The sequence below is a fragment of the Carassius carassius genome, chromosome 12 (genome assembly GCF_963082965.1).
Source record: "Carassius carassius chromosome 12, fCarCar2.1, whole genome shotgun sequence".
NCBI classification, from domain to species: Eukaryota; Metazoa; Chordata; class Actinopteri; order Cypriniformes; family Cyprinidae; genus Carassius; species Carassius carassius.
This window is the reverse complement of record NC_081766.1, coordinates 29,482,652-29,510,148: the sequence shown is the minus strand read 5'-3', so window position 1 is coordinate 29,510,148 and position 27,497 is coordinate 29,482,652. Positions and strand designations below refer to the sequence as shown.

General features: G+C 43.5%; 1 protein-coding gene and 1 long non-coding RNA gene across 2 annotated transcripts in view; both read left to right on the top strand.

Moving 5' to 3' along the window:
- LOC132155193 (uncharacterized) overlaps nt 1-27,497 on the top strand; it is a 530,067-nt gene that overhangs the window by 29,028 nt on the left and 473,542 nt on the right. The gene's annotated exons all lie outside the window — the stretch shown is intronic.
- Nucleotides 13,114-23,098, top strand: mfsd8l2 (major facilitator superfamily domain containing 8-like 2). Its single transcript, XM_059562846.1, has 12 exons — nt 13,114-13,244; nt 13,486-13,671; nt 13,793-13,855; nt 17,833-17,952; nt 18,039-18,118; nt 18,641-18,938; nt 19,258-19,331; nt 20,157-20,370; nt 20,659-20,781; nt 21,005-21,135; nt 22,113-22,221; nt 22,827-23,098. The coding sequence occupies exons 1-11, from the start codon at nt 13,166-13,168 to the stop codon at nt 22,191-22,193; spliced, it is 1,449 nt and encodes a 482-aa protein (XP_059418829.1). The 5' UTR covers nt 13,114-13,165; the 3' UTR covers nt 22,194-22,221; nt 22,827-23,098.

Below are 27,497 nucleotides of genomic sequence, written 5' to 3'. Positions count from 1 at the left end.
GCCAGCCCAGTACCACTGCACAAGATGGCCGCCAGCCCAGCACCTCTGCACAATATGGTCAACAGCCCAGCGCCACAGCACAAGGTGGTCGCCAGCTCAGCGCCACGGCACAAAATGGACGCCAGCCCAGCGCCACGGCGCAAGATGGCCGCCAGCCCAGCGCCACAGCACAAGTTGGCCGCCGGCCCAGCGCTACTGCACAAGATGGCCACCGGCCCAGAGCCATGGCACAAGATGGCTGCCGCTCCAGTGCCTCTGCACAAGATGACAGCCACAGGTAACCCTCCAGAGTCGAGTCAGATTCCCGTTGACCCTCCAGAGTCGAGTCAGGTTCCCGTTGACCCTCCAAAGTCGAGTCAGGTAACCGTTAACACTCCAGAGTCGGGTCAGGTCACCGTTAACACTCATGAGTTAAGCACTACCACAGTTAGAGCTCAGGAGTCAAGTCAAGTCACCAGTGTTCTTCATGGGCAAAGTCAAGTCACCAGTGTTCTTCATGGGCAAAATCAAGTCACTGACTATCTTCATGAGCAAAGTCAAGTCACCGTTGATCTTCATGGGCAAAGTCAAGTCACCATTGGTCTTCATGGGCAAAGTCAAGTCACCAGTGTTCTTCATGGGCAAAGTCAAGTCACCAGTGTTCTTCATGGGCAAAGTCTAGTCACCGACTATCTTCATGGGGAAAGGCAAGTCCTCATTGATCTTCCTGAGCAAATGCAAGTCACCATTGATCTTCGTGAGCAAAGTCAAGTCACCAATGATCTTCATGAGCAAAGTCAAGTCACCAATGATCTTCATGAGCAAAGTCAGGTCACCAATGATCTTCATGAGCAAAGTCAGGTCACCAATGATCTTCATGAGCAAAGTCAAGTCACCAATGATCTTCATGAGCAAAGTCAAGTCACCGTTGGTCTTCATGAGCAGAGACAAGTCACCGTTGATCTTCCTGAATCCAGTCAAAACACCACGGATCTACCAGAGTCTCTCCACGTCTGTGCTGAACTACCAGAGCCTCTCCACGTCTCTGCTGAACTACCAGAGCCTCTCCACGTCTCTGCTGAACTACAATGGTCTCTCCACGTCTCTGCTGAACTACCAGAGCTTTTCCATGTCTCTGCTGAACTACCAGAGTCTCTCCACGTCTCTGCTGAACTACCAGAGCCTCTCCACGTCTCTGCTGAACTACAATGGTCTCTCCACGTCTCTGCTGAACTACCAGAGCTTCTCCATGTCTCTGCTGAACTACCAGAGTCTCTCCACGTCTCTGCTGAACTACCAGAGCTTCTCCACGTCTCTGCTGAACTACCAGAGCCTCTCCACGTCTCTGCTGAACTACCAGAGCCTCTCCATGTCTCTGCTGAACTACCAGAGCCTCTACACGTCTCTGCGAAACTTCCAGAGCCTCGTCACGTCTCAACCGAACTCTCTGAGCGCTCGACTTATCCTGTCGTGGCCACGGAGGTCATCCAGGAACTCACCGCCTGCCCTGTCATGGCTATTGACTCCCTTCCCCTGATCCTCCGCCGGTCCATCTCCCTCCTGGTCTCCTTGTTTTTGTTTTATGCACTTCCTGTCTCTGTTTCCCTCTGTTGCCTGGCCCTCCATCCCTCCCCCTGGTCCTCCACCGGTCCACCTCCCTCCTGGTCTCTGTGTTCCTTGGTTTGTTCTTGTGTTCGGGTGGAGCATCTGGTAGCTGCTCCGTAGAGGAGGGGGTAATGTGACGGTGTCTGGTCTGTGTTTCCCTGGGTGTCCACTAGTGGTCTCACTTCCCCATAGACACCTCACCGCAGGCACTACATTTCCCACAAAGCCTTTTCCCTTCATCACGGTAATTGCACACCTGTTAATTACACTCAGCAGTCTTCACTTTCATCATCATTATCCTGTCTATTTAAACCTGTCTGTTTTCTCTCTTTGTCATGGAGTCCTTAATTTCCGTCACCCAGTTTCCCCGCGTTCCTTGTTTTTTCTAGTTTCTTGTTTCCTGTTTGTTTTGTTCCTGACTGATTTCATGGTTTTGACCCCCTGTTTGTTTTGTATTTTGTATTTTGTATTACCCAATAAACACACTGCTATTGGATCTCTCGTCTCCTGTGTCCAATCGTAACATGGGGCTGGAGATGTCCTCACCAGTGGGGCAGACGGAGAAGTATAGTCCATTATTCTCCAGCACCCACTCCACACATGCAGCGAAGTTGTCCAGAGGGCATGGCATCCTGGAGAGGCATGCCTTGGTCTGGTTAGTACATTAGGTACGCCAACAAAAATTACTTGTGTGATTCTCTAGGCAGCGGTTCCTCTGCTCCAGGCACAAAAGGGCAACATTTGGATTGTCCATGATGACAGAGGTATGAGCAAAAAAAAAAAAAAACCTGTAGTAGCTATGTTCTTCTGTTATGGGTTGGTGAGGTACAAATGAACAAGGACAAAGAGATCATAAAAAGGTATTTTAATTAGAATATCCAGGAGACAATTTAAATCATCAAGAACGGACACCAACTAAGGGAAAACTGATTTGTAGGGGAGAAAACAAAATAAATAATGTGTTAATCAAACACAAATGAACGAAATGACAATAAGGAGGCGAAGTAAAACTAGGTCACAGGGGAACAGACTTATGACATTAATACATTTAAAAAATAATTTGAATGATAAATGAGCAAATACATGTAATAATAAAATATAACATTAAACTATCATATTAAACTTTAATATTGAATAACACACTAAAATTAATTTTATAATAAAGTACTTTTTGCTTTAATATATTAGTATAAACATCAAAAAGTGTACTTCTCTAAAGCAAGAAACAGTCATCAAAGCATGCTCTTTTTGTAGCCTTTTAATTCATGAATATTATGTTATCTCTAAGTACAGTTTTTTTTAAAATAGACTTGTAAGAATTGATGTACACTATAAGTGCACATTTAATACAAGCACACTCCTTTTTCACAAGTGAAGGTACATTCAAATACAAATATATGCAATAAAAATATTAATCAAACTATAATTACATTTCTAATGTTCCTTACAAACATATACCATGGTAAACTTATGGTATCACCGTGGTACTTCAAAATATCATGGTACTGAATGATAATTAAGACTAAAGGTATGTGTAAAAAAAATCATTGTAATACCACAGTACATTTTTGTTAGTGGTGCTATAATAAAAACATTTTGTTAATGACTTATTAATGAAGTTATTGTCACACCCAGGGGCTGGCTATGCTTTAACTAAGCCACACCCCTTCTCAACTTCCACCTCGAGGAGGTCCCCAAACCCGACCCAATGGCCAAGCAACACGAGAACAAGTAAGTGATAAAACAATCTTTATTTAAATATTTAAAAATAGCTTAGGGAATAGGGAAAGGGCAATTAAAACTAAACTCTGACTCGGCCCTCCAGATGGACTATGGCCGGGAAGAGGTCAGGGAGCAAGGGGGCCACGGGGATCCGGGGCGTGGGGCTCGGGCCCCGGCCTGAGTCTTAGGTATCCGTAGCGCCCTCCTTCTTCCTCCTCTTCGCTGAATACAGCTCACGGTAAGTACTGGTTCACTCAGTTCGTTCTCGAGGTGCCCACTCTCTTTCTCTTCCTCCACAGGCAACGGCTCTTCGCTGATTACAGCTCACAGTAAGTACTGATTCACCCAGTTCGTTCCTTGGGTGCTCACGCTCTTTCTCTTTCTCCACAGGCAACGGCTGGGACACACAGGCACAGTTAGTTCAGCTTGGTTTTGCTCTCACCTCTTCGCTGATTACAGCTCACAGTAAGTACTGGTTCACACAGTTCGTTCCTTGGGTGCTCACTCGCTTTCTCTTTCTCCACAGGCAGCGGCTGGGACACACAGGCACAGTTAGTTCAGCTTGGTTTTGCTCTCACCTCTTCGCTGATGACAGCTCACAGTAAGTACTGGTTCACACAGTTCGTTCCTTGGGTGCTCACTCGCTTTCTCTTTCTCCACAGGCAGCGGCGTAAGTACAGGTTCCCTCAGTCTCTCCTCGTGTTACCCACTCTCTCTCCTTTTCTCTCCACAGGTATCAACTTGGGCACAGTAGCACAGTTAGTTTGCTTTGAATAGCTCTCACCTCTGGGCTGGACACAGCGTACTGTAAGTACAGGGTTCGCTCTATTCCTCCTCGTGTTATTCACTCTCTCTCTCCTTTCCTCTCCACAGGTATCAACTTGGGCACAATAGCACAGTTAGTTTGCTTTGAATGGCTCTCACCTCTGGGCTGGACACAGCGTACTGTAAGTACAGGGTTCGCTCTATTCCTCCTCGTGTTATTCACTCTCTCTCTCCTTTCCTCTCCACAGGTATCAACTTGGGCACAATAGCACAGTTAGTTTGCTTTGAATGGCTCTCACCTCTGGGCTGAACACAGCGCACTGTAAGTACAGGTTTCCTCTGTTTCTCCTTGTGTTACTCACTCTCTTTCCTTTCCTCTCCACAGGTATCAACTTAGACACAAAACACAGTTACTCTGCTTTGGATGGCTTTCACCTCTGGGCTGGACACAGCGTACCGTGCTATCTCCGGAGATCTGAAGCACGCTCACAACATATACTGTACTGAACTAGGCCAGGACCAGCAATCTCCTTGTCCTCCCACGCCGAAGTGCGTGAAGGCGGGGGTTTATCTGACAGGACACACGGCAATACACAGCAGCCCACAGCAATATACAACACCACGTCAAAATTATAGGTTTTCACAGCACGAAGACTCACCCACCACACTCAGTGTACGGAAAGGACACCCGTCTTCCTTCACTTCGCTTGGTTCGGATCTGGCGATGGAATATGCGGCCTAGCTAGTGATGTCGTCGTTGCGACTACTTCAATAAGTATTCCTTCGGCTCTCCCACCACACTATATTAGGGGTAGGGCCACCCTCCTCCTCCTGGAGAGATCTACACAACGCCAGGTCAATATACAGGGCACTTTCGACTGGCTCTTAGTACTCACATCAATGCCACTTCCAATCCCCTTTTTCACGTCGTCTCAGTTCGCCGTATAATCTGTTCACTTCTCAACCTTTAAGGTTCGCGATGTCTTCACAATCATACAATTCCAGCCTGAGGGAGAGAGAGAGTTAGACAGCTACCAGCAGCGTACCAAGACGGGCACAACCCAGTGCTTCACACACACCAAAAAGAGCTTCCCAGACTGTAAAATAACTTGGCCTTAAGTACTGCCTTGTCCAGCGTATCCTCCAATCACCAACCGCTGTCCCTAACTAGGCACAGGTGCATCGAATTCCCTGATTTTCCTTCTTACGGCGCTACCGGAAGTTCCGGTGTTCTGTTTTTCCGGTCCGGGCGGAAACACTTCCGGGCGGAACCAAACTTCCCGAATTTTGGTTCCGCCCCTAAAGATCGTCACCTTGTGACATCCTCCCCCGCCAATCCGTTCTAGTCCCTAGAACGTCCTCGGGCTGTCCACTCCCCATAGCGGGCAGGGGGTCGGCCTCGGTTCTCTCGCTGGGATCGTCTCACTGGTGAATCGGGCTCAGCTTGTTCAGGGGCTGCTTCTGGTTCTCTCGGGGCGATCGGGGGTGGTGCCACCACGGGTCTCCCTGGTACCACAGCCCAACCTTCAATCCAGGGGGCCGCTGGTACAGGTTCCGTGGGGACTTCTTCCACGGCTTCAGGGTAGTTAGGGCATGGGCGAATCATGTTCCGGTGCACCACACGGTCGGGGCCTGACTTCCCTTCTGGCCGGATGGTATAGACCGGCTGCCCCGGCCTCTGCTGCCGGCAGACTACATAAGGGGTGGCCTCCCAACGGTCACTCAGTTTCCCCTTCCCCTGCCGCCGATTATCTCTCACCAACACCCTCTCTCCTGGCAGTAGAGGGGCTTCTCTAGCAGTCCGATCATACAACCGCTTACTTTTCTCTCCTGCCGTCTGTATCCTTTTCGACACCTGCTCGTAGGCGAAATGCAAGCGCTGGTGATGGCGCCCCACCCACTCCGTTACACTTGCTTCCTCTTGGTCGGCTATCACTCCTAGGACCAGGTCAGTAGGCATTCGTATGTGTCTGCCAAACATCAGGTAAGTGGGAGCGTAACCCGTAGTACTATGTATACTGTTGTTATAGGCCTGTAGGAGGTTTGGCAAGGCACTCACCCAATCGTCCTGCCGTTGTTGGTCCAAGGTCCCCAGCAGCCCCAATAGGGTCTGATTGAATCTCTCACAGCCGCCGTTCCCCTGAGGATGATACGAAGTGGTGTGAGTTTTCGTGCAACCGTACAACTGGCATAGTTCTCTAATTACCCTGGACTCAAAGTTGGCTCCTTGATCGGAGTGCAGAAACTCCGGGCATCCGAACGTCTGGAAGACGGCCCGCCATAAAACTGTAGCGGTGGTGGTTGCAGTCTGGTCGAGGGTGGGGATAGCCCAAGCGTACTTTGTGAACAAATCCGTTATTACCAAGATGTTCTGGTAGCGATCTCGTGGTCGGCCCAGTGTCAAGAAGTCCATAGCCATGATATGAAGGGGGGCCTTCGCATGGATGGGTACCATTTGCGCTCGGACCTCCCGTCTGGACTTAAACAATATGCATCTCGGGCAAGCTTGAATTAGGGCGTGCACCGATGCCTCTAGCCCGGGCCAAAAGAAGAATCTCCTAAGCAGGGACACGGTCCTCTCCTGTCCCTGATGCCCCAACTGGTTGTGGTACGCCGAAACTAAAGCCGTTACCTCATCTGCGGGTACCACGATCTGGCGTACTTCTTCGCCCAACTTCGGGTCACTGACCCTTCTGCACAAAACGCCATCTCTCAGCTCCAGCCTGTCCCATTGCCCCAGCAGCCTCCTCCCAGTATCCGTCTGGGCTAACCTCTCCGCTGGCGTCAGCCGTCGGCCCTGTTCCAGCCATTCTCTTACCAGCCGCACATCTTGATCCCTGGCCTGTCTCTCCCTCCACCGACGGGGATCCCATCCCCAGTTCTCAGGCACGGCCTCTTGTCTGCTGCCTGGTGCCTCTACTGCTCCTACCATATAGCCCTCCTCCGGGCTGGCCCCTCCGGGGCTTTCCGCTTCGGGCAGCCTTGAGAGGACGTCCGCGTTCATGTGTTCACGCCCTGGTCGGTACTGTAGTTGATAGTCAAAGTTGGCCAGTTGGGCCACCCACCGCTGCTCCACGGCTCCCAGCTTCGCCGTCTGTAAGTGTACTAATGGGTTATTGTCTGTAATGATCGTCACCTTGGCACCCCAGAGGTAGTCTTTAAATTTCTCACTTAGGGCCCACTTCAACGCCAGCAGCTCCAATTTGAAAGAACTATAGTTCGCATCGTTCCTCTCGGCTGGGTGGAGGCTCCGGCTGGCGTACGCGATGACCCTCTCAACTCCGTCCTGCCGTTGAGCCAACACCGCTCCCAGCCCGAGATTGCTGGCATCTGTATACAAAAGGAATGGTTTTGTGAAATCTGCGTATGCCAAGATAGGGGCCTGTAGCAGCTCCTGCTTCAATGTCTGGAACGCCGACTCACAATTTGCATCCCAGTCTACGTTGGGCGACCCCCGGCCCCGGTTACGACCTGTGCCAACCAGCAACTGATTAAGGGGTTTAGCAATTTTTGAAAAGTCCTTTATGAAACGCCTATAGTATCCCACAAATCCTAAAAAGGATCGCACTTGCCTCACTGTCCTCGGGGCCTTCCAGTCCTTCACGGCCGATACCTTTCCAGGATCTACGGACACTCCAGCCGCACTGACCACGTGGCCCAGAAAGTTGACTTCTCTCCGTAGTAAGTGACACTTATTGGGCTGTAGTTTCAATCCGTACTTCTCCATGGCCCGAAAGACTTCCTCGAGGTGCCTCAGGTGTGAATCAAAATCTGGGGAGTAGACAATCACATCATCCAGGTAAACTAATACTGACTCCATTAACTGACCTCCCAAGCACCGCTGCATCAGCCGCTGGAAGGTGGCCGGAGCGTTACAGAGCCCGAAAGGCATCCGGTCCCATTCAAATAGTCCAAACGGGGTTGTAAAGGCAGTCTTCTCCCGGTCTGCTTCGGCCACCTGCACCTGCCAGTAGCCACTGGCCAAATCTAGGGTAGAGTACCATGCCGACTGCGTGAGGCTGGCAAGCGAATCTTCGATCCGTGGCAAAGGGAAAGCGTCTTTCTTAGTCACGAGGTTCAGCTTACGGTAGTCCACGCAGAATCTCCAAGCCCCCGTCTTCTTTTGCACCAGCACTATGGGGGCCGCCCACGGGCTGCTGCTTTCCCTAACAACTCCTTGCTTCAGCATGCCTTGCAGGAGTGTACGTACCTCGGTATACAAAGTGGGCGGAATTGGGCGATACCTCTCCCGGCTGGGCCCTGCATCCCCGGTAGGTATATGATGTTGTACCACCTGGGTGCATCCGTAGTCTTCATCGTGGGTGGCGAACACATGCTGCCATCTCCGAAGGAGGGCCTGTAACTTCTGTGTCTGTGCCTGCTCTAAATCCTCCCCTTGTAACGACTCACCCGCCAGGTGGCTCGGCACACTCCTCTCCATACCACCCCATGGGGTGTCTACTTGTGTCAGGGCCACCTCGATGACAGTGGGGCACACCTGACGAAAACTAATATCCCTCTCTTCCCTTACTTGGTGGGATGTAACCGTTGTCAGACGGGCTAATCGTTGGTGCCGATGTAGTTGCACCGCGTATGGATGTACATTCCGTATCCTCACGGGGACTCTCCCCCGCCGGACCGTCGATAGTCCTCGTGCCACTTCCACTTGTGGACAATCCACATGGGGCTCCACCAGCACCCACTCTTCTGGGCCCGCTCTTCGGGGCGGTACTCGCGCCCACACAACAGCCTCACTTTTTGCGGGGACAGACAAAGCAAAACGACACATCACTCTTCCTACCTCTTCCTGTTCCCTGCGGACTTGGCTCATTTGCACCCTTCGACAGTCAGCTACCACACACTCCCACTTGGGCCTCTCTGCAGGTGGTATCTTCGATACGGGCCTAGCCCGAAATAGCTCTTCCCAGCAATCAGCGAGGACATTCATGCCCAACAGGGCTCGATGTGCACCCAGACAATGGTCTTGCACGATAATCACACCTTTCTGGGGGACCATCACTCCGTGAACCTCTAGGTCCGTCAATCGGTAGCCAATATATGGGATGTCGAGGCCGTTTGCGCCCTTCAGAGTAAGCCAGGGGGCCTCCGCCCCTGGTGCCCCTTGTTTCCCAAACACTTCTTCGGATAAACTCTCAGCAAACAACGTCACTTGGGAGCCTGTGTCTACCAGGCATTGAATCTCCTTGCCGCACACTCTCACCTTCGCCACGGGGCTACGCCCAATCATCTGGCTCCTAGAGCCATATCCTCTTCCAGGGTCTTCTCGAGGGGTCCCGGCCACACGACCCACAGTGGCCGGCCGACCTAAAAACCCCCTTCTGACGCCCTGCGGGGCCCACACTGGCGGCTATAGTGACCTGGTTTGCCACAGCGGTTGCAGATGGGTCGCCCTTGCTCGTCCCATTCGAAACGGGGCCGGTTAAAGTGGTTCGGGCGCCTGAACGGCTCTCGGCCTCCCTCTGAGTACACTCGGTCTCGGGGCGCCGGCCGTGGTTCCTCCCGCGCCCGTCCTTGGCGCAATTCTCCTACGAGGGCTTTAGACAGTTCAGACATCTGATCGCGGACATCTTTCAAAAGTTCAGCCTTCAGTGCTTGCTTCCAGTCAGGGCCTCCGGGTTGTGCTGGTGCTACTTCACTGACAACCGCACACACTGGGGAACCACTCACCTCAGTCTCATCACCTTCCAGGGCCAGTGCCTCTTTCTTCAGATCTTCGAACGTAAGACCCGGGTCCCTTCGAAACTGGATACGTAGGCTCTGTCTCACCGGACCCTCCTTCAACCCCAGAAGAAACTGGTCCCGCAATAGAGTCTCTCCATCTCCCAACCCGTGGTCCCGACGGGTCTGTAGTCGGGCGAATTGCTCTCGCAACCTCAGGGCGAAAGCTCTAATCGGTTGGCGGGGGCCCTGCTTACAATTGAAGAACTGGGAGCGAAGGACAGCTACGGGGGTGTGGTCACCATACTGTTCAGTGAGGAACTGGAACACGGTTTGGGCGTTGGCTCTAACGGCTTCGGGGGCGGCATGCACCTCTCGCCGCGCTTCTCCATCCAGGGAGTTTAACACAAATTGAAGCCGCTGGGCTGCACTAAGGCCCTGTAGGTCGGCCAAGTACTCTAGTTGAGCCTTCCATTCAGACAATCGTACCTCGGATTCTGTCCCCCCATATTTTTGAATCCAGGGGCTCCCCATAAAAACGGGCATGGCACGGGGTTGGGCTGAAAGCCCCGCGTTGTCGGTCATTGGACGACCTTGGTTACTCAACTCGAGGTGGAAACCCTGCCGTCTACGCCAAATCTGTCACACCCAGGGGCTGGCTATGCTTTAACTAAGCCACACCCCTTCTCAACTTCCACCTCGAGGAGGTCCCCAAACCCGACCCAATGGCCAAGCAACACGAGAACAAGTAAGTGATAAAACAATCTTTATTTAAATATTTAAAAATAGCTTAGGGAATAGGGAAAGGGCAATTAAAACTAAACTCTGACTCGGCCCTCCAGATGGACTATGGCCGGGAAGAGGTCAGGGAGCAAGGGGGCCACGGGGATCCGGGGCGTGGGGCTCGGGCCCCGGCCTGAGTCTTAGGTATCCGTAGCGCCCTCCTTCTTCCTCCTCTTCGCTGAATACAGCTCACGGTAAGTACTGGTTCACTCAGTTCGTTCTCGAGGTGCCCACTCTCTTTCTCTTCCTCCACAGGCAACGGCTCTTCGCTGATTACAGCTCACAGTAAGTACTGATTCACCCAGTTCGTTCCTTGGGTGCTCACGCTCTTTCTCTTTCTCCACAGGCAACGGCTGGGACACACAGGCACAGTTAGTTCAGCTTGGTTTTGCTCTCACCTCTTCGCTGATTACAGCTCACAGTAAGTACTGGTTCACACAGTTCGTTCCTTGGGTGCTCACTCGCTTTCTCTTTCTCCACAGGCAGCGGCTGGGACACACAGGCACAGTTAGTTCAGCTTGGTTTTGCTCTCACCTCTTCGCTGATGACAGCTCACAGTAAGTACTGGTTCACACAGTTCGTTCCTTGGGTGCTCACTCGCTTTCTCTTTCTCCACAGGCAGCGGCGTAAGTACAGGTTCCCTCAGTCTCTCCTCGTGTTACCCACTCTCTCTCCTTTTCTCTCCACAGGTATCAACTTGGGCACAGTAGCACAGTTAGTTTGCTTTGAATAGCTCTCACCTCTGGGCTGGACACAGCGTACTGTAAGTACAGGGTTCGCTCTATTCCTCCTCGTGTTATTCACTCTCTCTCTCCTTTCCTCTCCACAGGTATCAACTTGGGCACAATAGCACAGTTAGTTTGCTTTGAATGGCTCTCACCTCTGGGCTGGACACAGCGTACTGTAAGTACAGGGTTCGCTCTATTCCTCCTCGTGTTATTCACTCTCTCTCTCCTTTCCTCTCCACAGGTATCAACTTGGGCACAATAGCACAGTTAGTTTGCTTTGAATGGCTCTCACCTCTGGGCTGAACACAGCGCACTGTAAGTACAGGTTTCCTCTGTTTCTCCTTGTGTTACTCACTCTCTTTCCTTTCCTCTCCACAGGTATCAACTTAGACACAAAACACAGTTACTCTGCTTTGGATGGCTTTCACCTCTGGGCTGGACACAGCGTACCGTGCTATCTCCGGAGATCTGAAGCACGCTCACAACATATACTGTACTGAACTAGGCCAGGACCAGCAATCTCCTTGTCCTCCCACGCCGAAGTGCGTGAAGGCGGGGGTTTATCTGACAGGACACACGGCAATACACAGCAGCCCACAGCAATATACAACACCACGTCAAAATTATAGGTTTTCACAGCACGAAGACTCACCCACCACACTCAGTGTACGGAAAGGACACCCGTCTTCCTTCACTTCGCTTGGTTCGGATCTGGCGATGGAATATGCGGCCTAGCTAGTGATGTCGTCGTTGCGACTACTTCAATAAGTATTCCTTCGGCTCTCCCACCACACTATATTAGGGGTAGGGCCACCCTCCTCCTCCTGGAGAGATCTACACAACGCCAGGTCAATATACAGGGCACTTTCGACTGGCTCTTAGTACTCACATCAATGCCACTTCCAATCCCCTTTTTCACGTCGTCTCAGTTCGCCGTATAATCTGTTCACTTCTCAACCTTTAAGGTTCGCGATGTCTTCACAATCATACAATTCCAGCCTGAGGGAGAGAGAGAGTTAGACAGCTACCAGCAGCGTACCAAGACGGGCACAACCCAGTGCTTCACACACACCAAAAAGAGCTTCCCAGACTGTAAAATAACTTGGCCTTAAGTACTGCCTTGTCCAGCGTATCCTCCAATCACCAACCGCTGTCCCTAACTAGGCACAGGTGCATCGAATTCCCTGATTTTCCTTCTTACGGCGCTACCGGAAGTTCCGGTGTTCTGTTTTTCCGGTCCGGGCGGAAACACTTCCGGGCGGAACCAAACTTCCCGAATTTTGGTTCCGCCCCTAAAGATCGTCACCTTGTGACATTATCATGAAGTGTAACCCTATGTATGAAGAAATATATATCATTGTCAGTTAGTAATTAGCTGTATTTCTGTAATAAAGATCCAAAGAAGTGAAGATGCAGCTTAAAGGGAGTAGAATTACAGTCCACTTCACCTGAACACGATAAATAATGGATTCAAGCCCACAGGTAATACTAGATCTCTGGTGATTGTTCTCTGTACAGACATTCCTGGAAGAGTCTGAACCCCGTTTTTCTTCAGTTCTGCATCAATGCGGAGGGAGATTATGCAGCATTTATCTTCAGCTCATGAGTGTGACCTGACTGATCATATTCAAGGAAAAGGGATCCACTGAACAACGACAGCGTGTTTGCGTAAAATCATCAAAACCACATTTTAAATTCTAAACTCGCCGACACCACATGGTTGAAACTTTTTCGTTTGCTGAATAATAAATTTGCCTTGACCCACAAAAAAGAGACATAGCCTACAGTAAGACGAGGTTACATACCAGAGTCAGTAATGGAGAACATCATCCTTCTCATTACAATAATTGGACCATGGGGAAGAGGAATGATCAAATGCTGAGAAAATAACCTACAGAAACACTATGATGGATTACAGACAAAAAAGAAAGCTGTCTTTTCTTACTATTGGATTAATATTTCTTTTGAGTGGCGTGGAATATGGTAAGTACATTTGACTAGTTCTCTTCTCTTCTCTTCTCTTCTCTTCTCTTCTCTTCTCTTCTCTTCTCTTCTCTTCTCTTCTCTTCTCTTCTCTTCTACAAAAAAATCCATTCAGCAAGATTGTTTGTTTGAATCGATAGTGTTTAATATCTTCAAGAAAGCCTTAAACTGTATTAATGGTGACTGTACTGATTGAATTTTGCACATCTACTGTTTAAATTGTCTTCTGTCTCTCTCCCAGCTGTCATTCTGCCCACTATATGGAGATATCTGCAGCTATTAGAGGCACCACCTTATTTTCTTGGCTTGGGTCTATCTGCGTTCAGCTTCAGTGCGCTGGTTTCTGGTCCAGTGTTTGGTCACTGGTCAGACAAGACCAGAGCTACAAAGACCATCATCCTTTTCTCCAATGTGTTTGAAATTGTTGGTCAGTACTGAAGAATGAAGATGTATAATGTGACGTGGGTTTTGAAATACATCAGAAATCCCTTGTTCTTGTGCAGTTATGATCTCTTTGAATTGCTCATTGCAGCACACTTTTCTTATAGGAAACTTCATGTATTTTATGGGATATTCAAAATGGCTTCTTCTGTCCAGCCGACTTGTTGCAGGTGAGGATATTTTGAAGTTGCACTGTTCTGTTAGTCCCAAAAAGATTGGTTTTTTAGTTAACTTCCCTGCTCCTGTGGTGCAAAACATCAACATTAATGCAATATGAAACATCAAACAGATACTAACAGAGAGATCTGTTGTTTGATTAATGATTTTCATTAGATTGTAATTAGTGCAGTGTTGAATCATCCTGACCAGACACAATAAGTGTAGATTTATGAATCTATTATGTATAATAAATTATAAAACATATACTATAAAATAAACACACACACACACACACACACACACACACACACACACACACACACACACACACATACACACACACAATTGCAAACCAAAATATCTAACCAACCAAGAGACTGTAATAATTTACAAATGTGATAACAGTTTGGTGTTTTATTTAAAGTGGTAATGTCAATAAAAAATTTAATATTTTTGAGTTATAAGATTTTCTTTTTGCTAATATTAGGGAACAAAATTGTGTTAAAACACAATGAAACCTTTGGAAACTGTATTCAAGTTTATTTGTATAGCGCTTTTTACAATACAAATCGTTACAAAGCAACTTTACAGAAAATTATGTTTCTACAATATTTAGTAATAGCTTATAAGTGTTGACTGTCAGTTTTTGTAGAAAAATTTATACAAGACTTGGTCAGCCAGATGATGAACATTTTTAATATTAATAATAATTAATAACTATTATATGATGCAGTCACACTTGTAGCAATATTTGTTAGTTCTGTTGTTGATTCAGGGTTAGCATCATCTGAGGTCCTCTGATGGTCAGCATCATCTCTTCTCAGGTGTTCTGGATCCAGACTGGAGCTTAAGGCAAAACATAGAAACAAATAGAGACATCATTAGCATAGCTGCTGTTCCAACAAAGTAAAATTAATTAGTTTAACCCAAGCTAAAGAATAAGAATGCACATTTGATCAGATACAACTACACTCAAATTCAAGATACATTATTCAAATGCTTGGCGAAAGAGATGCGTTTTTAATCTAGATTTAAACAGAGAAAGTGTGTCTGAACCCCGAACATTATCAGGAAGGCTATTCCAGAGTTTGGGAGCCAAATGTGAGAAAGCTCTACCTCCTTTAGTGGACTTTGCTATCCTAGGAACTACCAAAAGTCCAGCGTTTTGTGACCTTAGGGAGCGTGATGGATTGTAGTGTGGTAGAAGGCTAGTTAGGTACGCAGGAGCTAAACCATTTAGGGCCTTATAGGTAAGTAATGATAATTTGTAACTGGTACGGAACTTAATAGGTAGCCAGTGCAGAGACTGTAAAATTGGGGTAATATGATCATATTTTCTTGACCTGGTAAGGACTCTAGCTGCTGCATTTTGGACTACCTGTAGCTTGTTTATTGAAGAAGCAGGAAAACCACCTAGAAGTATGTTACAATAGTCCAGTCTAGAGGTCATGAATGCATGAACTAGCTTTTCTGCATCAGAAACAGACAACATGTTTCGTAGCTCGGCAATGTTTCTAAGATGGAAGAATGCAGTTTTTGTAACATGGGAAATATGATTTTCAAAAGACAAGTTGCTGTCTAATATAACTCCCAATATCTCTGTCTTATCCGAATTTAATTGGAGAAAATTATTGGTCATCCAATCTTTTACATTTTTAACACACTCTGTTAGCTTAGATAATTTAGAGGTTTCATCTGGTCTCGTTGAGATATATAGCTGAGTATCATCAGCATAACAGTGGAAGCTAATTCCGCATTTTCTAATAATATTACCAAGGGGCAACATGTATATTGAAAATACAAGGGGACCTAGGACGGATCCTTGTGGCACTCCATATTTTACTGATGATAAATGAGATGACACCCCATTTAAGTAAACAAAATGGTAGCGATCTGACAGGTAGGATCTCAACCATCTTAGAGCCTGCCCTTGAATACCTGTATAGTTTTGTAATCGATCTATGTGTATGTCATGATCTATGGTGTCGAATGCAGCACTAAGATCAAGTAAAACTAGAAATGAGATGCAGCCTTGATCTGACGCAAATAGCAGGTCATTTGTAATTTTAACAAGTGCAGTTTCTGTGCTATGGTGGGGCCTGAAACCTGACTGAATTTCTTCATACAGATCATTTTTGTGCAGGAAGGTGCTCAATTGAGCAGACACAGTTTTTTCTAAAATTTTAGACATAAATGGAAGATTTGAAATAGGCCTATAATTTGCCAGTTCACTAGGATCTAGTTTTGGTTTCTTAATAAGAGGCTTAATAACCGCCAGCTTGAATGGTTTTGGGACGTGACCTAAAGATAACGACGAGATAATATTGAGAAGCGGTTCTTCGGCTACAGGTAACAACTCTTTCAGTAATTTAGTGGGTACAGGATCTAATAAACATGTTGTTGGTTTAGATACAGTGATAAGTTTATTTAGCTCTTCCTGTCCTATATTTGTAAAGCACTGCAGTTTATCTTTGGGTGCGATGGATGAAACTGAAGTGTTAGATGCTGTAGAATCTACATTTCCTATTGTATTACTAATGTTATCTATTTTATCAGTGAAGAAATTAATAAAGTCATTACTATTTAACGTTGGTGGAATATTTGAATCAGGTGGTGTCTGGTAATTTGTTAATTTAGCCACTGTGCTTAATAAAAACCTTGGATTGTTTTGGTTATTTTCTATCAGTTTGTGGATATGCTCTGCCCTAGCAGTTTTTAGAGCCTGTCTATAGCTGGACATACTGTTTTTCCATGCAATTCTAAAAACTTCCAAGTTAGTTTTTCTCCATTTGCGTTCAAGACTACGAGTTTCTTTCTTGAGAGAGTAGTTATTACTGTTATACCATGGCACAGTACGTTTTTCTCTAACCTTTTTCAATTTGATGGGGGCAACAGCTTCTAATGTATTAGAGAAAATAGTTCCCATGTTGTTAGTCATTTCGTCTAATTCATGTGTATTTTTGGGTACAAATAGCAGTTGAAATAGATCAGGCAGGTTATTTGCGAATCTGTCTTTGGTGACTGGAACAATAGTTCTGCCCAGACGGTAACGCTGAGACATATAGTTAATATCAGTTATACGCAGCATGCACGATACAAGGAAATGGTCTGTAACATCATCACATTGAGGTACGATATCTATAGCAGTAAGATCGATTCCATGCGATATAATTAAATCTAGTGTATGATTAAAACGATGAGTGGGCCGGGTGACATTTTGCTTGACTATATCAAAGCTTAATTATTTTGGGTTGTTACACATACATAATTTAGCAGATATGCCAAGTCAAAGGAGCTCTCAAAAAAGCTCATGAACTGACTTATTGTAAAGCTGGCATCCACAGTACCACACTTAAATTCACTGCAGACTGCATGGCTAGGAGCTTGATTTAATACACCTGTGGCACTGGGCTTGATTGAAACACCTGATTCAATAATTAAGAGGTGTGTCACAATATTTTTATCCATATATGTGTCCGTCTAGGATACTGTATGCTGATGTTGCATGAATAGTCATACATAACTTCTGTAGCAGAGAAAGGTGGAGCTGGGGAGGTGAAGGGTTTTGCTGTAGCAGGACCAGCTTACATCAAACAATGAACCAGACTATCATTGGCTGCAGAATTAGAAGAGGCCTTTCAGTTCACACACACACACACACACACACACACACACACACGCACACACACACACACACACACAGTTATATATTTAACGTTGTATATTTGATATTTTATTTATATAATTAATACATTATATAATTTAATATATTACATGTGATATAATGTATTGTAACATAGATTCAGAATTGGGAGCAAAATGAAGTGGGGAAAAAAGTCCTAATAAAAATACATTCATTTTCTGTATGCGAAATATAATTTCTATACATTTTTATATCGTAATAAATAAATAGATAAATAAATAAAAATGTCTATATTTCCATGAATGCTGAGTGCATCACACATAAACTACTTCATGCATCCATCAGGTATTGGAGCAGGAGCGGGTTCCTCTATTTTTGGATTCCTCACACGCACTACTCTCCCTGATGAGCGAGCTGGAGTCTTTGCTGCTGTCATGGCGTGCCGTCAGGCTGGACTTCTGATCGGTGAGTCAGTGTTCTACAACATAATAAATGGCAAAAGCACTTTCTTCCATTTAAAATTTACTCAATGTGCTTTTTTTCACTTTCAGGTCCTGCTTTCAATATCTTTCTAAGGTTGTGTGATTTCAAACTGGGTCCATTTGTTGTAAATAAGTACACCTCGCCTGGGGTAAGTCTGTTTTTGACTCATTTCTTATTAATTTACTTGAATTCTCAAACACATTATGTTGCACATAATGATTGATGCCGCTTGGAAACACTGCACATTTTGGATGTCTCCTTTATGTAACAGACCTGACTGAGATCATAATTAGAGTTAGTATTATTAGGGCATGGGTGGGTAAAATGATTTAATGGTCCTTGGCAAACATGAACTAACAATGAAAAGTTGGTAACAAAGACTAATAAATATTGTAATAATGTATTACTTAGTTATTGTGAGTAAATGCATTAACTAATGTTAACTAACGAGACTTTATTGTAATGTGTTACAAATTAAATTAAATTAAAAACACAGGAAACTAACAAGAAAAAAACATTTAAAACATGACACAGATATGTTCTTTGGGAAATTAACCAGTAAGTAATTTACTTATTTATTGTTTGTTTCTTTGTTTATAATTTTTAAGCCCTTTTATGTAAGTTAGCCTGTTTTTTAAAGCTTGCTGTCTTTGTGCCCTTTTTGTCCAAGATCTTCATGTGCGGGATGTGGGTGCTTATGCAGTTTGCAGTAATGGTTCTGTACTGGGACATCCCACCACTGGACTCCTTCCCTGAGCAGCACATGCCCCTCAGAGAGGTCAGAGGTGAAGAAGATGAGCCGCTCATGAGTCTAGAGGATGAACACATGGCTGCAGCAGAGGACTCGTATGGCTCCGTCAGTCCAGAACAGACAGAGACCCAGCTCTCATCTGAACTCCCACCTTCTCCTCCAGATTCCCCCTCTCTAGACACCTCTGACCCCTTTGAAAACTTCAGTGCCAGTCAAGGTGAAGCCCAGAGTTTATTGTCAAATGACAAAAGTGCAGTGTGTGTGTGTGTTTGGCAGAGAATTTTGAGTTGGTGTGGCATTGATTCCTTCCTTTTTGTATCCGAGGTGCTAATCTGAGAGAGTAGTGGCCTGAAAAAGCTTTATTGATCAACTCATTCTGTCTTTGCTCTACGATTGCAGTATGTGTGTGTGTGTGTGTGTGTGTGTGTGTGTTTGTGTGTGTGTGCGCATGGTAGATATCTCCATTATATTCAATCATGTCTCAGCAGCTTTGAAATGCCTGAGATCTACAGAGTTCTCTCTCTTTCGCTCTGTAGAGTTTCTGAGGGAGGAGGTGGTGGTTCTCCTCACCGCTCAGTTCATCACTCTCTTCAATCAGACAGCACTCGAGGTAAAAGTCGTCATCAACCTCATGTAACTACTTTTTTCAATGTGGCACAAGTGGCAGTGCTGGTTCACTTGTTGTTGTCAGATGAAAAAAAGGGATTAGCAACAAGTGCTTAATAAAGCTAACCTGCTCTTCTTATGAAACCAAAAATATTAGGCCACATTAGAGCTTTCAAGCCATTACCAACAAACTTCAGACAGCACAGACTTTCAGAATATTCTGACTTGGTATGCTATAATAGATCCCATTTATGGAACCATTAGCAAAGCCTAGCTACTAGTTTAGTACATTGTAGCAATATGCTGAAACATGCTAACAACATACATCATGTTCAAACATACTAGCAGTGTGCTAAAATATGTTAGATATGTTCTAGCAACATGTTAAAAATGTTAGTAGTGTGATAAAACATGCTTTATCATAGTGTTAACAATATGCTTGCAAGATTTTGCTAGCAACAAACTATGATAGCAGTATGTTAAACACACTAAAAGCATGGAACCAACGTTGTCAACATAAGTCGTGTTATTTATATATATATATATATATATAAACTGGTTATAGAGTTCAAATGTTTCTTTTCATTATCTTTTATCAGATATATAATGCTTAGTTTTATTCTTTCACACTAAATCAAATTTCTATATGAAAGATCATATGCTAGATAAATTATAATCTTGCATTTACTTAACATCGCCTGAAGAAAATGTGAGTGATGTTTACTAATGTAAAAATATGCTATTAGTTGTTCTGATCTGTTTTAAGCTTATTGCTATGTGGTTTCTAGGGTGTTCTGAATAGTTGATGTCTGTGTTCTCTCATCTCCAGACCATGGTGACCCCTCTGACGCAGAAGTACTTTGGCTTCGGTGAGCTGGGGAACAGTGTGATGTACAGTCTGTGTGGGGTGGAGGTAATTGCAGGCTTCTTCCTGGTGCGCTGGCTGAGCCGTGTGCTGGAGGACCGGGTGGTGCTGGCGGTGGGGCTGCTCATCTGCAGCGTGGCTTGTGTCTGGTGCCTCATCTTTCTGGCCAATCCACAAGGTGTGTGTGTGGCAGACGTCCAGAGAAACTGGCATACACCTGGGCATGGACAGACACAATATGCCTGCTCAGTTTGGTGCCAACTCAATGAAATGCATTATTAGTTTGGAACTGCTTTAAATTGATCTATCTATCTATCTATCTATCTATCTATCTATCTATCTATCTATCTATCTATCTATCTATCTTTCTATCTATCTATCTATCTATCTATCTATCTATCTATCTATCTATCTATCGTCTGTGATATTCTGGCTTTCATTCTCAATTCGATATGTCTTTTGTTAGGTGGCTTTGCATTCGAGTTGATTGAGTTCATCATCGGAGTGTTCCTGCAGTTACTGGGACTTCCTTTCGTTGCAGTGTCTCAGGTGTCTCTCTTTTCTAAGGTTACAGCTGAGAAAACACAAGGTGAGAAACAAAGAGAAGTCCACTGAGAATACAAAAAGAGACAGAAGAAAAAGATAGATGAGATCTTGAGTAAACATGTAACACTCATGTTTGAGTGTTTAAGTGTCACTTATCGTCACTGGTTAGATATTCAAAACAATGTGCTGTTTATTTAATGACTTTGTGTTGTGTGTGTGTGTGTGTGTGTGTGTGTGTGTGTGTGTGTGTGTGTGTGTGTCTGCAGGCTTTAGTCAGGGTGTACGGCGTTCAGTCGGGGGTCTTGCCACCATTCTCGGGCCCCTCTGGGCAGGGGGTCTAATAGGAAATTTATATGTGATGCTGGGTATGATGATGCTCCTACTGACCCTCATCATGGTGTGTAGACTCATTATGACTGATTCTGAAAATCATCAGAGATTTCCCTTAGTTTGTCATCATAACCACATTTACCAGCTCAAATATAGTTACATTTACTGATTTGTGCAAACAGCCACTATTATAGATCCCTCTTTGTTTGAGATTGTAGAGTCATTAGAGTCTCTGGCCTTTTTATTTTAAAAAGGTGATTTAGAAATAAGTAAAAATGTTAGATTTTAAACATTTTATCAGACAGTGATTCCTATCAAGTGTTAACAAATTGTATTGTGCTATATCAAGCAACTTTATTATTATAACATTAAGTTGTTGTGTTACTTCAAAAAAGTAACAGGGTTGACAGTGACAAGATTGGGATTGGTTTTTTTCTAATGTTTTTTGTCATTTCTAGACTTGTGCCCAAGCTACTGACACTTCAAGGGGTCTAGCATACAAGTTTAATGTTGAAATTCTCATGAGTTGTGAATTATGTCCATATTGAATTTGTTATTTTTATATTTATTTTTTATTAGTAATTATTTTCTATAAAAAAATCATAGTAACAGTGGTGACAATTCAAGATGGTTCCTTTTGACAAACCCAAAGTGAATACACAAATAAAAAGACAATTAATTTGTCCAGTTTATTTGTAGATGTATTTTTTTATAGTGCCTTATTTTTATAAAAAGATTGTTATGATGGCAACAGGGTTTTTTAATATTTAAAAAAAGAAAAAAAAAGAAAATAATATCTAAAATCCATATATATTCTGTATATATATATATATATATATATATATATATATATATATATATATATATATATATATATATATATATATATATATATATATATATATATGTATTAAGGAAAATAAATAAAAATAAAATAAATTTACAAAATAAAATGACAGAATTTTAAATTATCTAAACAAAAGTCTATGTCATTTGTGAAATGACCCTTTAAAACTGAGACTAACTGGTGGATGTTGTGGTCAGATCATGATGGTGTTGTCCTATGAGAAGCTGGTGGAGCTGCCCAGGGTTGAGCATGCAGAGGACTCAGAGAACGGAGGATAGACGCCACCCTTCACTACACACGATACAGGTGACACAGTGAACTTACATCGTTTACTGGGTTATTGTGTAAATAAGAACATTCAAACATTCAGAGCAATATTTTGATAGTGCCACAGCATTTGCCATCACTGTCTGTCTTACAGTTGTCTCTGTGTGTTAAGCTTGTATAATAGAACCCTTATGAAAAACTAGAGGGCATAATTGTATTGAATGTGCACTTGTAGTGTCCTGATGTGTACTTCTTTTTCACAAGGGAAATTATTTTGACATGGAAACAATACACATTTCATCTTTAAAGAAAATGTGTTTATCTGTTTTACTGTGTAGCGTCTGTATTAGTGTGACTGGTTGTTTGAACATTGACAGAAATTCCACTCATAACTTTTATTTTGTCTGTGTTGAGTTAAACCGACACAGACTCCAGCCATGCAGCTTTAAACCACATTATAGAAACTGCTCAGAATGGAAAACAGGACAAAATATGGTGCTAAAAGCAATGAAGTGGGCCATTGAATAATAAATCCTATAATCCGCTAGCGACAGTCAACATTATGACTCAAAATCACACTCTTTGCAGAATGACAAAAGCTGTCATTGGTAAATGAATCTATCTGTGTGATTTTCATATTTCAGCACAGATCAAGAGCCCCTCTCTCTGCGGTCTGTCTGCCAAAGCTGAGCGCTCGTGTGGGGCTGTACAGAGCAGATGCTGAAACAGTGGGAGATAAGAGACCCTGCCAGGACTAGCAGACCGCAAACAGCGAGAAGGGCGCACACACAACCACACACACACACACACAAACACACACACACACACACACACACACACACACACACACACACTTATTTTGTTTGGTATAACGTATCCTTAAATCTGACATATTTTGGTTAAATACTGAAGTTTTTACATTATGTATTTTTATGATTAGTTTTCCTCATAATTTCTGATTTCATTTAGCATAGTCAACGTATTTACTGTGTGACTCTTTTAATGTAAATAAATGTCTTATGGTTTGAAGATCTCCTGATAAACTATTATGAAAGACCGTGGCAATTTGTATCGAATGAACACATGATGGCACTATTGCCCTTTAAAGAGACTGACGTTGAAAAGAACTGCAGGATTCTATGCATGAGTATGTGTGTGTGTGTGTGTGTGTGTGAATTTTTTCCAAAAACAAATGATACATGCAATTATTCTGCACAGACCTTCGGTCATTCCTTTATCTTAAGAGGGAAACTGAATATTTATGCGTCCTCTGGTGCGTATGATCTGCTGTTTGTAGATTGTTTTGAAATATTATTACTGTAAACTCATTCAAATCTGTGTTAACCAAATATAGACACTTTGAATGAATCAATACCAACATCATTGTGGTGTCCTCTCATTTAATAGCTTTTTTTCTAAATGTAAATGCTATAAATATAAATTATCACTGATATTTTATTTGTGAGTTGTAAGTAATTGGTATGAGTTCAGTAATGTATTTCATCTCTGTTTTAGCTGGGATCTTTATCTTTTGGCTTAATATGCATTATTTAATGCAGGGGTGTCAAACTCAATTCCTGGAAAGCCGGAGCCAACCCTGCTCCAACACACATATCATGTAGTTTTCAAATAAGCCTGAAGGACTTGATTAGTTGGATCAGGAGTGTTTAATTAGGGTTGAATCTAAAGTCTGCAGGGTTCTGGTCCTCCAGGAATTGAGTTTGACACCTCTGATTTAATGTATAGCTATCATTAATTTGTGTCATAATACACTGGCATTAATGTAGTAAACAAGTCAACACACTGTTGCCATGGCGTTTATGGCATCAATGAAACTGTTTACAGTGGCCCAAGGTTATTGAAAGGCTACTAATTTATTTTTTGACTGATATCTCTTCAATTATGAGGGTGATTGTGTAAATTGTGTCAATTTAAAGGGATAGTGCACCCAAAAATTAAAATACTTTCATCATTATTCATTCACCCTCAGGTTGTTCTAAACCTGTACGCATTCTTTCTTTTGTAAAGAAAGAATATCCTGTGGGATGTTGACTTCAATTGTGCCCATATAATAGAAGTCAGTGGGAACCGAAACTCTTTCATGTTCCACAGAACAACAAGAGGCTAAGTAAGTACTGACAGCATTTTCATTTTTGGGTGAACTATCCCTTTAATTGTTCATTTTGCTGTGAAAGGAAATGCTGCAATAACGTGCTATGGTCTCCCATTTGACCAAACCCAGAGAGACAGGAAAATGGTCCATTCCACTCAGTATATTGCAGAGCAATAAGCATTTAACCTTTCACCCCTCAATCCACATGATCTCATAATCCTGCAACAGCTCTGTGTGAAAGACAATTATAATCCCAATCCCACATACGTGTTCACATCTGTAGAAGGGATGAGCAGGAAGAGCGTTAACACACACACACTGTGAGAAGGCGGCACAGTGATCACTGTAATTGAGAGCAATTGTGACAGTTATAATCATGACACTGTCATAAATCTGACAGACATTAAACGTCTGATGTCTTCTGATAGCCACTCAGCTCTGTCACCAATATTAAAAAGAAAATTTATTTTCTGATAGCTTTACTGTTTATGAGTGACTTTCCTACGCAGGTCACACCATCTAGAAAACATCATGTTTTTATGTTATTGAGAAGCATTGCATGGACATCACAGTATAATGACATAAATGACAGAGGGGGGAAAAGAAAAAAAAACAAGCTTTTTTAGTAAATTAATGCCAACTTTTTATCCTATGGGATGTTCGGCATCAGAATAATGGGTTGCCAGTTGTTTGGCATTTGCGTTCAAGAGGCTTACGTGCCATCTCAGCACAGCTCCTCTCTCTTCATTTGAAAATGTCATGTGGAACCAGCAGGTTGTGGCCACGGCAACATCACAGAATAACATTTCTCAAATCCTATTTGACAAATATGTGTCAGACGTCATAAGCAGCTCGGGATTAAACATCTTGGCCAAACGTGTTTAGCATAACGCAGAGTGTAACCCGAAAAAGTTCAGGCCAGTGCTACAAGAGAATTGGAGAATGGATCAAAGAGTTGGATTTGTAACTTTAAAGGGAAAAGACAGGAGAGAAGCATTCAGCATATATTGCTCATGTTCGTAGTATTGAGTGAAGAGTACTTGTGGAGGTAGTATTTGTGGAGGATGAAAATCAGCTAAATTATTGTAAGTAATTGGTTTATGATTGGTTTATGAACCACATTTGGAGCAATTATCAGAAATGAAATCCCATTTCTGCAGCAGGAGGTAAAGCAATTAGTTCTGCGCTATTGCTGCACTCAGTACATTATATGAATGTAATGTCAAACACTCATAACAACCTCCAAACCAAGACTATCCTCTCTTCTCTTCTCAAAACAACAAAAAATAATGATTTGCTCTGACACCATGAGACACAGCCTTCATCCCAAAAGCAAAAGTTGCTAACATGAAAAAGTTAAAATTGGTTGGAATAGCTGTAAAACCCATTAAACCGAGATTTTGTCAGACTGAGATGAACTCAGATGAACTTTCCTTAAAAAATGAAAAATGTTTCACCTCTGGGAGGTCAAACTAAATCATATATATGTTTTATGTATTTTATATGCAATAGTTGCAATATATGCAATTTTTTCAACCCTGTTCAAAAAAATTGTGTGTCAAAGTTTAAGAGCCTGATTCTCTGCAAAAGCTGGAGAAAACAGCTGTGTGTCTGTTTTTTTCTTTCTTACAATAAATTGGGTAACAGGCTTGAACAAATGCATTCAACATAATAAATTGTGTAAATACTGGATTTTTACAGTTAAATGAAAATGTATTATGAATATATTTTAAATGCAATTATTTGTGAATAATTAAAGGTCCCATTCTTCATGATCCCATGTTTCAAACTTTAGTTAGTGTTTAATGTTGTTGTTAGAGTATAAATAATATCTGTAAAATTCTAAAGCTCAAAGTTCAATGCCAAGCAAGATTTCATTTTATTTAACAGAATTCGCCTACAACGAACAACCATTTTGGACTACATCCCTCTAGTTTCTGCAGTAATGACGTCACTAAAACCGTTTTTTGACTAACCTCTGCCCACATGAATACACAAAAAAGGGGGCGTGGTCTTGTTGCGGTCCGACGGACAAGAGGAAGAGCTGCATTTGTGTTTGTCGCCACATCGTCGAAACGATGTTATTTTCATCTCGGAGTCCAATCACCTGTGTTTGGGCTTCCCAGGGACGCTGTACTTAGAGATCAATGGTTACAATTTATGTTTCGGTTCCCGAAAATTATAATCCACATGTAAAACTATGTGCAGCACATTTTGCTGAGGACAGCTTCCTCAATCTCAATCAGTTTAATGCCGGATTCGCACAAAGATTATTCTTGAAAGATGGAGCAGTTCCCTCTTTGTCTGGAGAAGGCATTGTTTATAAACCACAACCGGTAAGTGTATTTTATTATTTAATTTGGTGCGTTTGAAAGTTTCTGTAACTTATTACACAAAGGGGAATGCTGTTTAGCTTTGTTAACTAGATGTTAGGGCTGTGCAAAAAATCGAATGCGATTTTCATGCGCATCTTGTCAGTAAAAACGCTCCTGTGATTATAAGTACATCTCCAGCAAGTGCGTTCAGATCAGGATTGCCAGGTTTTCAAAACGAATCCTGCCCACTTGCTTCTCAAAACTAGTCCAAAACTAGCCCAATCGCATTTCCAGGAGGGCAAAGTTCGCTCAGCTGCTGTCGAATCACAACACAGGAACCGCTGGCACAATCAGAACTCGGTACGTATTTCTGAAGGATGGACTTCATAGAACAAGGAAGTCATCAACATGTTTTTATGACAGTGAAAACAGCGGTATACAGATAAGTGAATTGTGTGAAAAATACTGTGTTTTTTTACACGCGAAACATGAACACATGTTATATTGCAAATGTGAAAACACAATCTAAGCTTTAAAAAAAAACACAAAAAACGGGACCTTTACGTGCATTTTAATTTTCTGACCCAATTAAGGAGGTCTAAATGTAAGTGCATACTTTACACACACGCAAACACACACACACACACACACACACACACACACAAACAAACACACAAATTACATAATTACCACTATTGTCTTTTAAATATGGTGAAAATGAACTGACCAATTGTTAGGGACCAATCAAGCTCGGTCCCATCCACCAGTCACACCGTTCACACTCACCTGAGTATTGATCAACACCTGTTCCCAATCAGCACCGTCACTTTCCAGCACATAAAATCCATCTCACAACAGCACTCCAACGTCAAGCCTCGAATAGGACA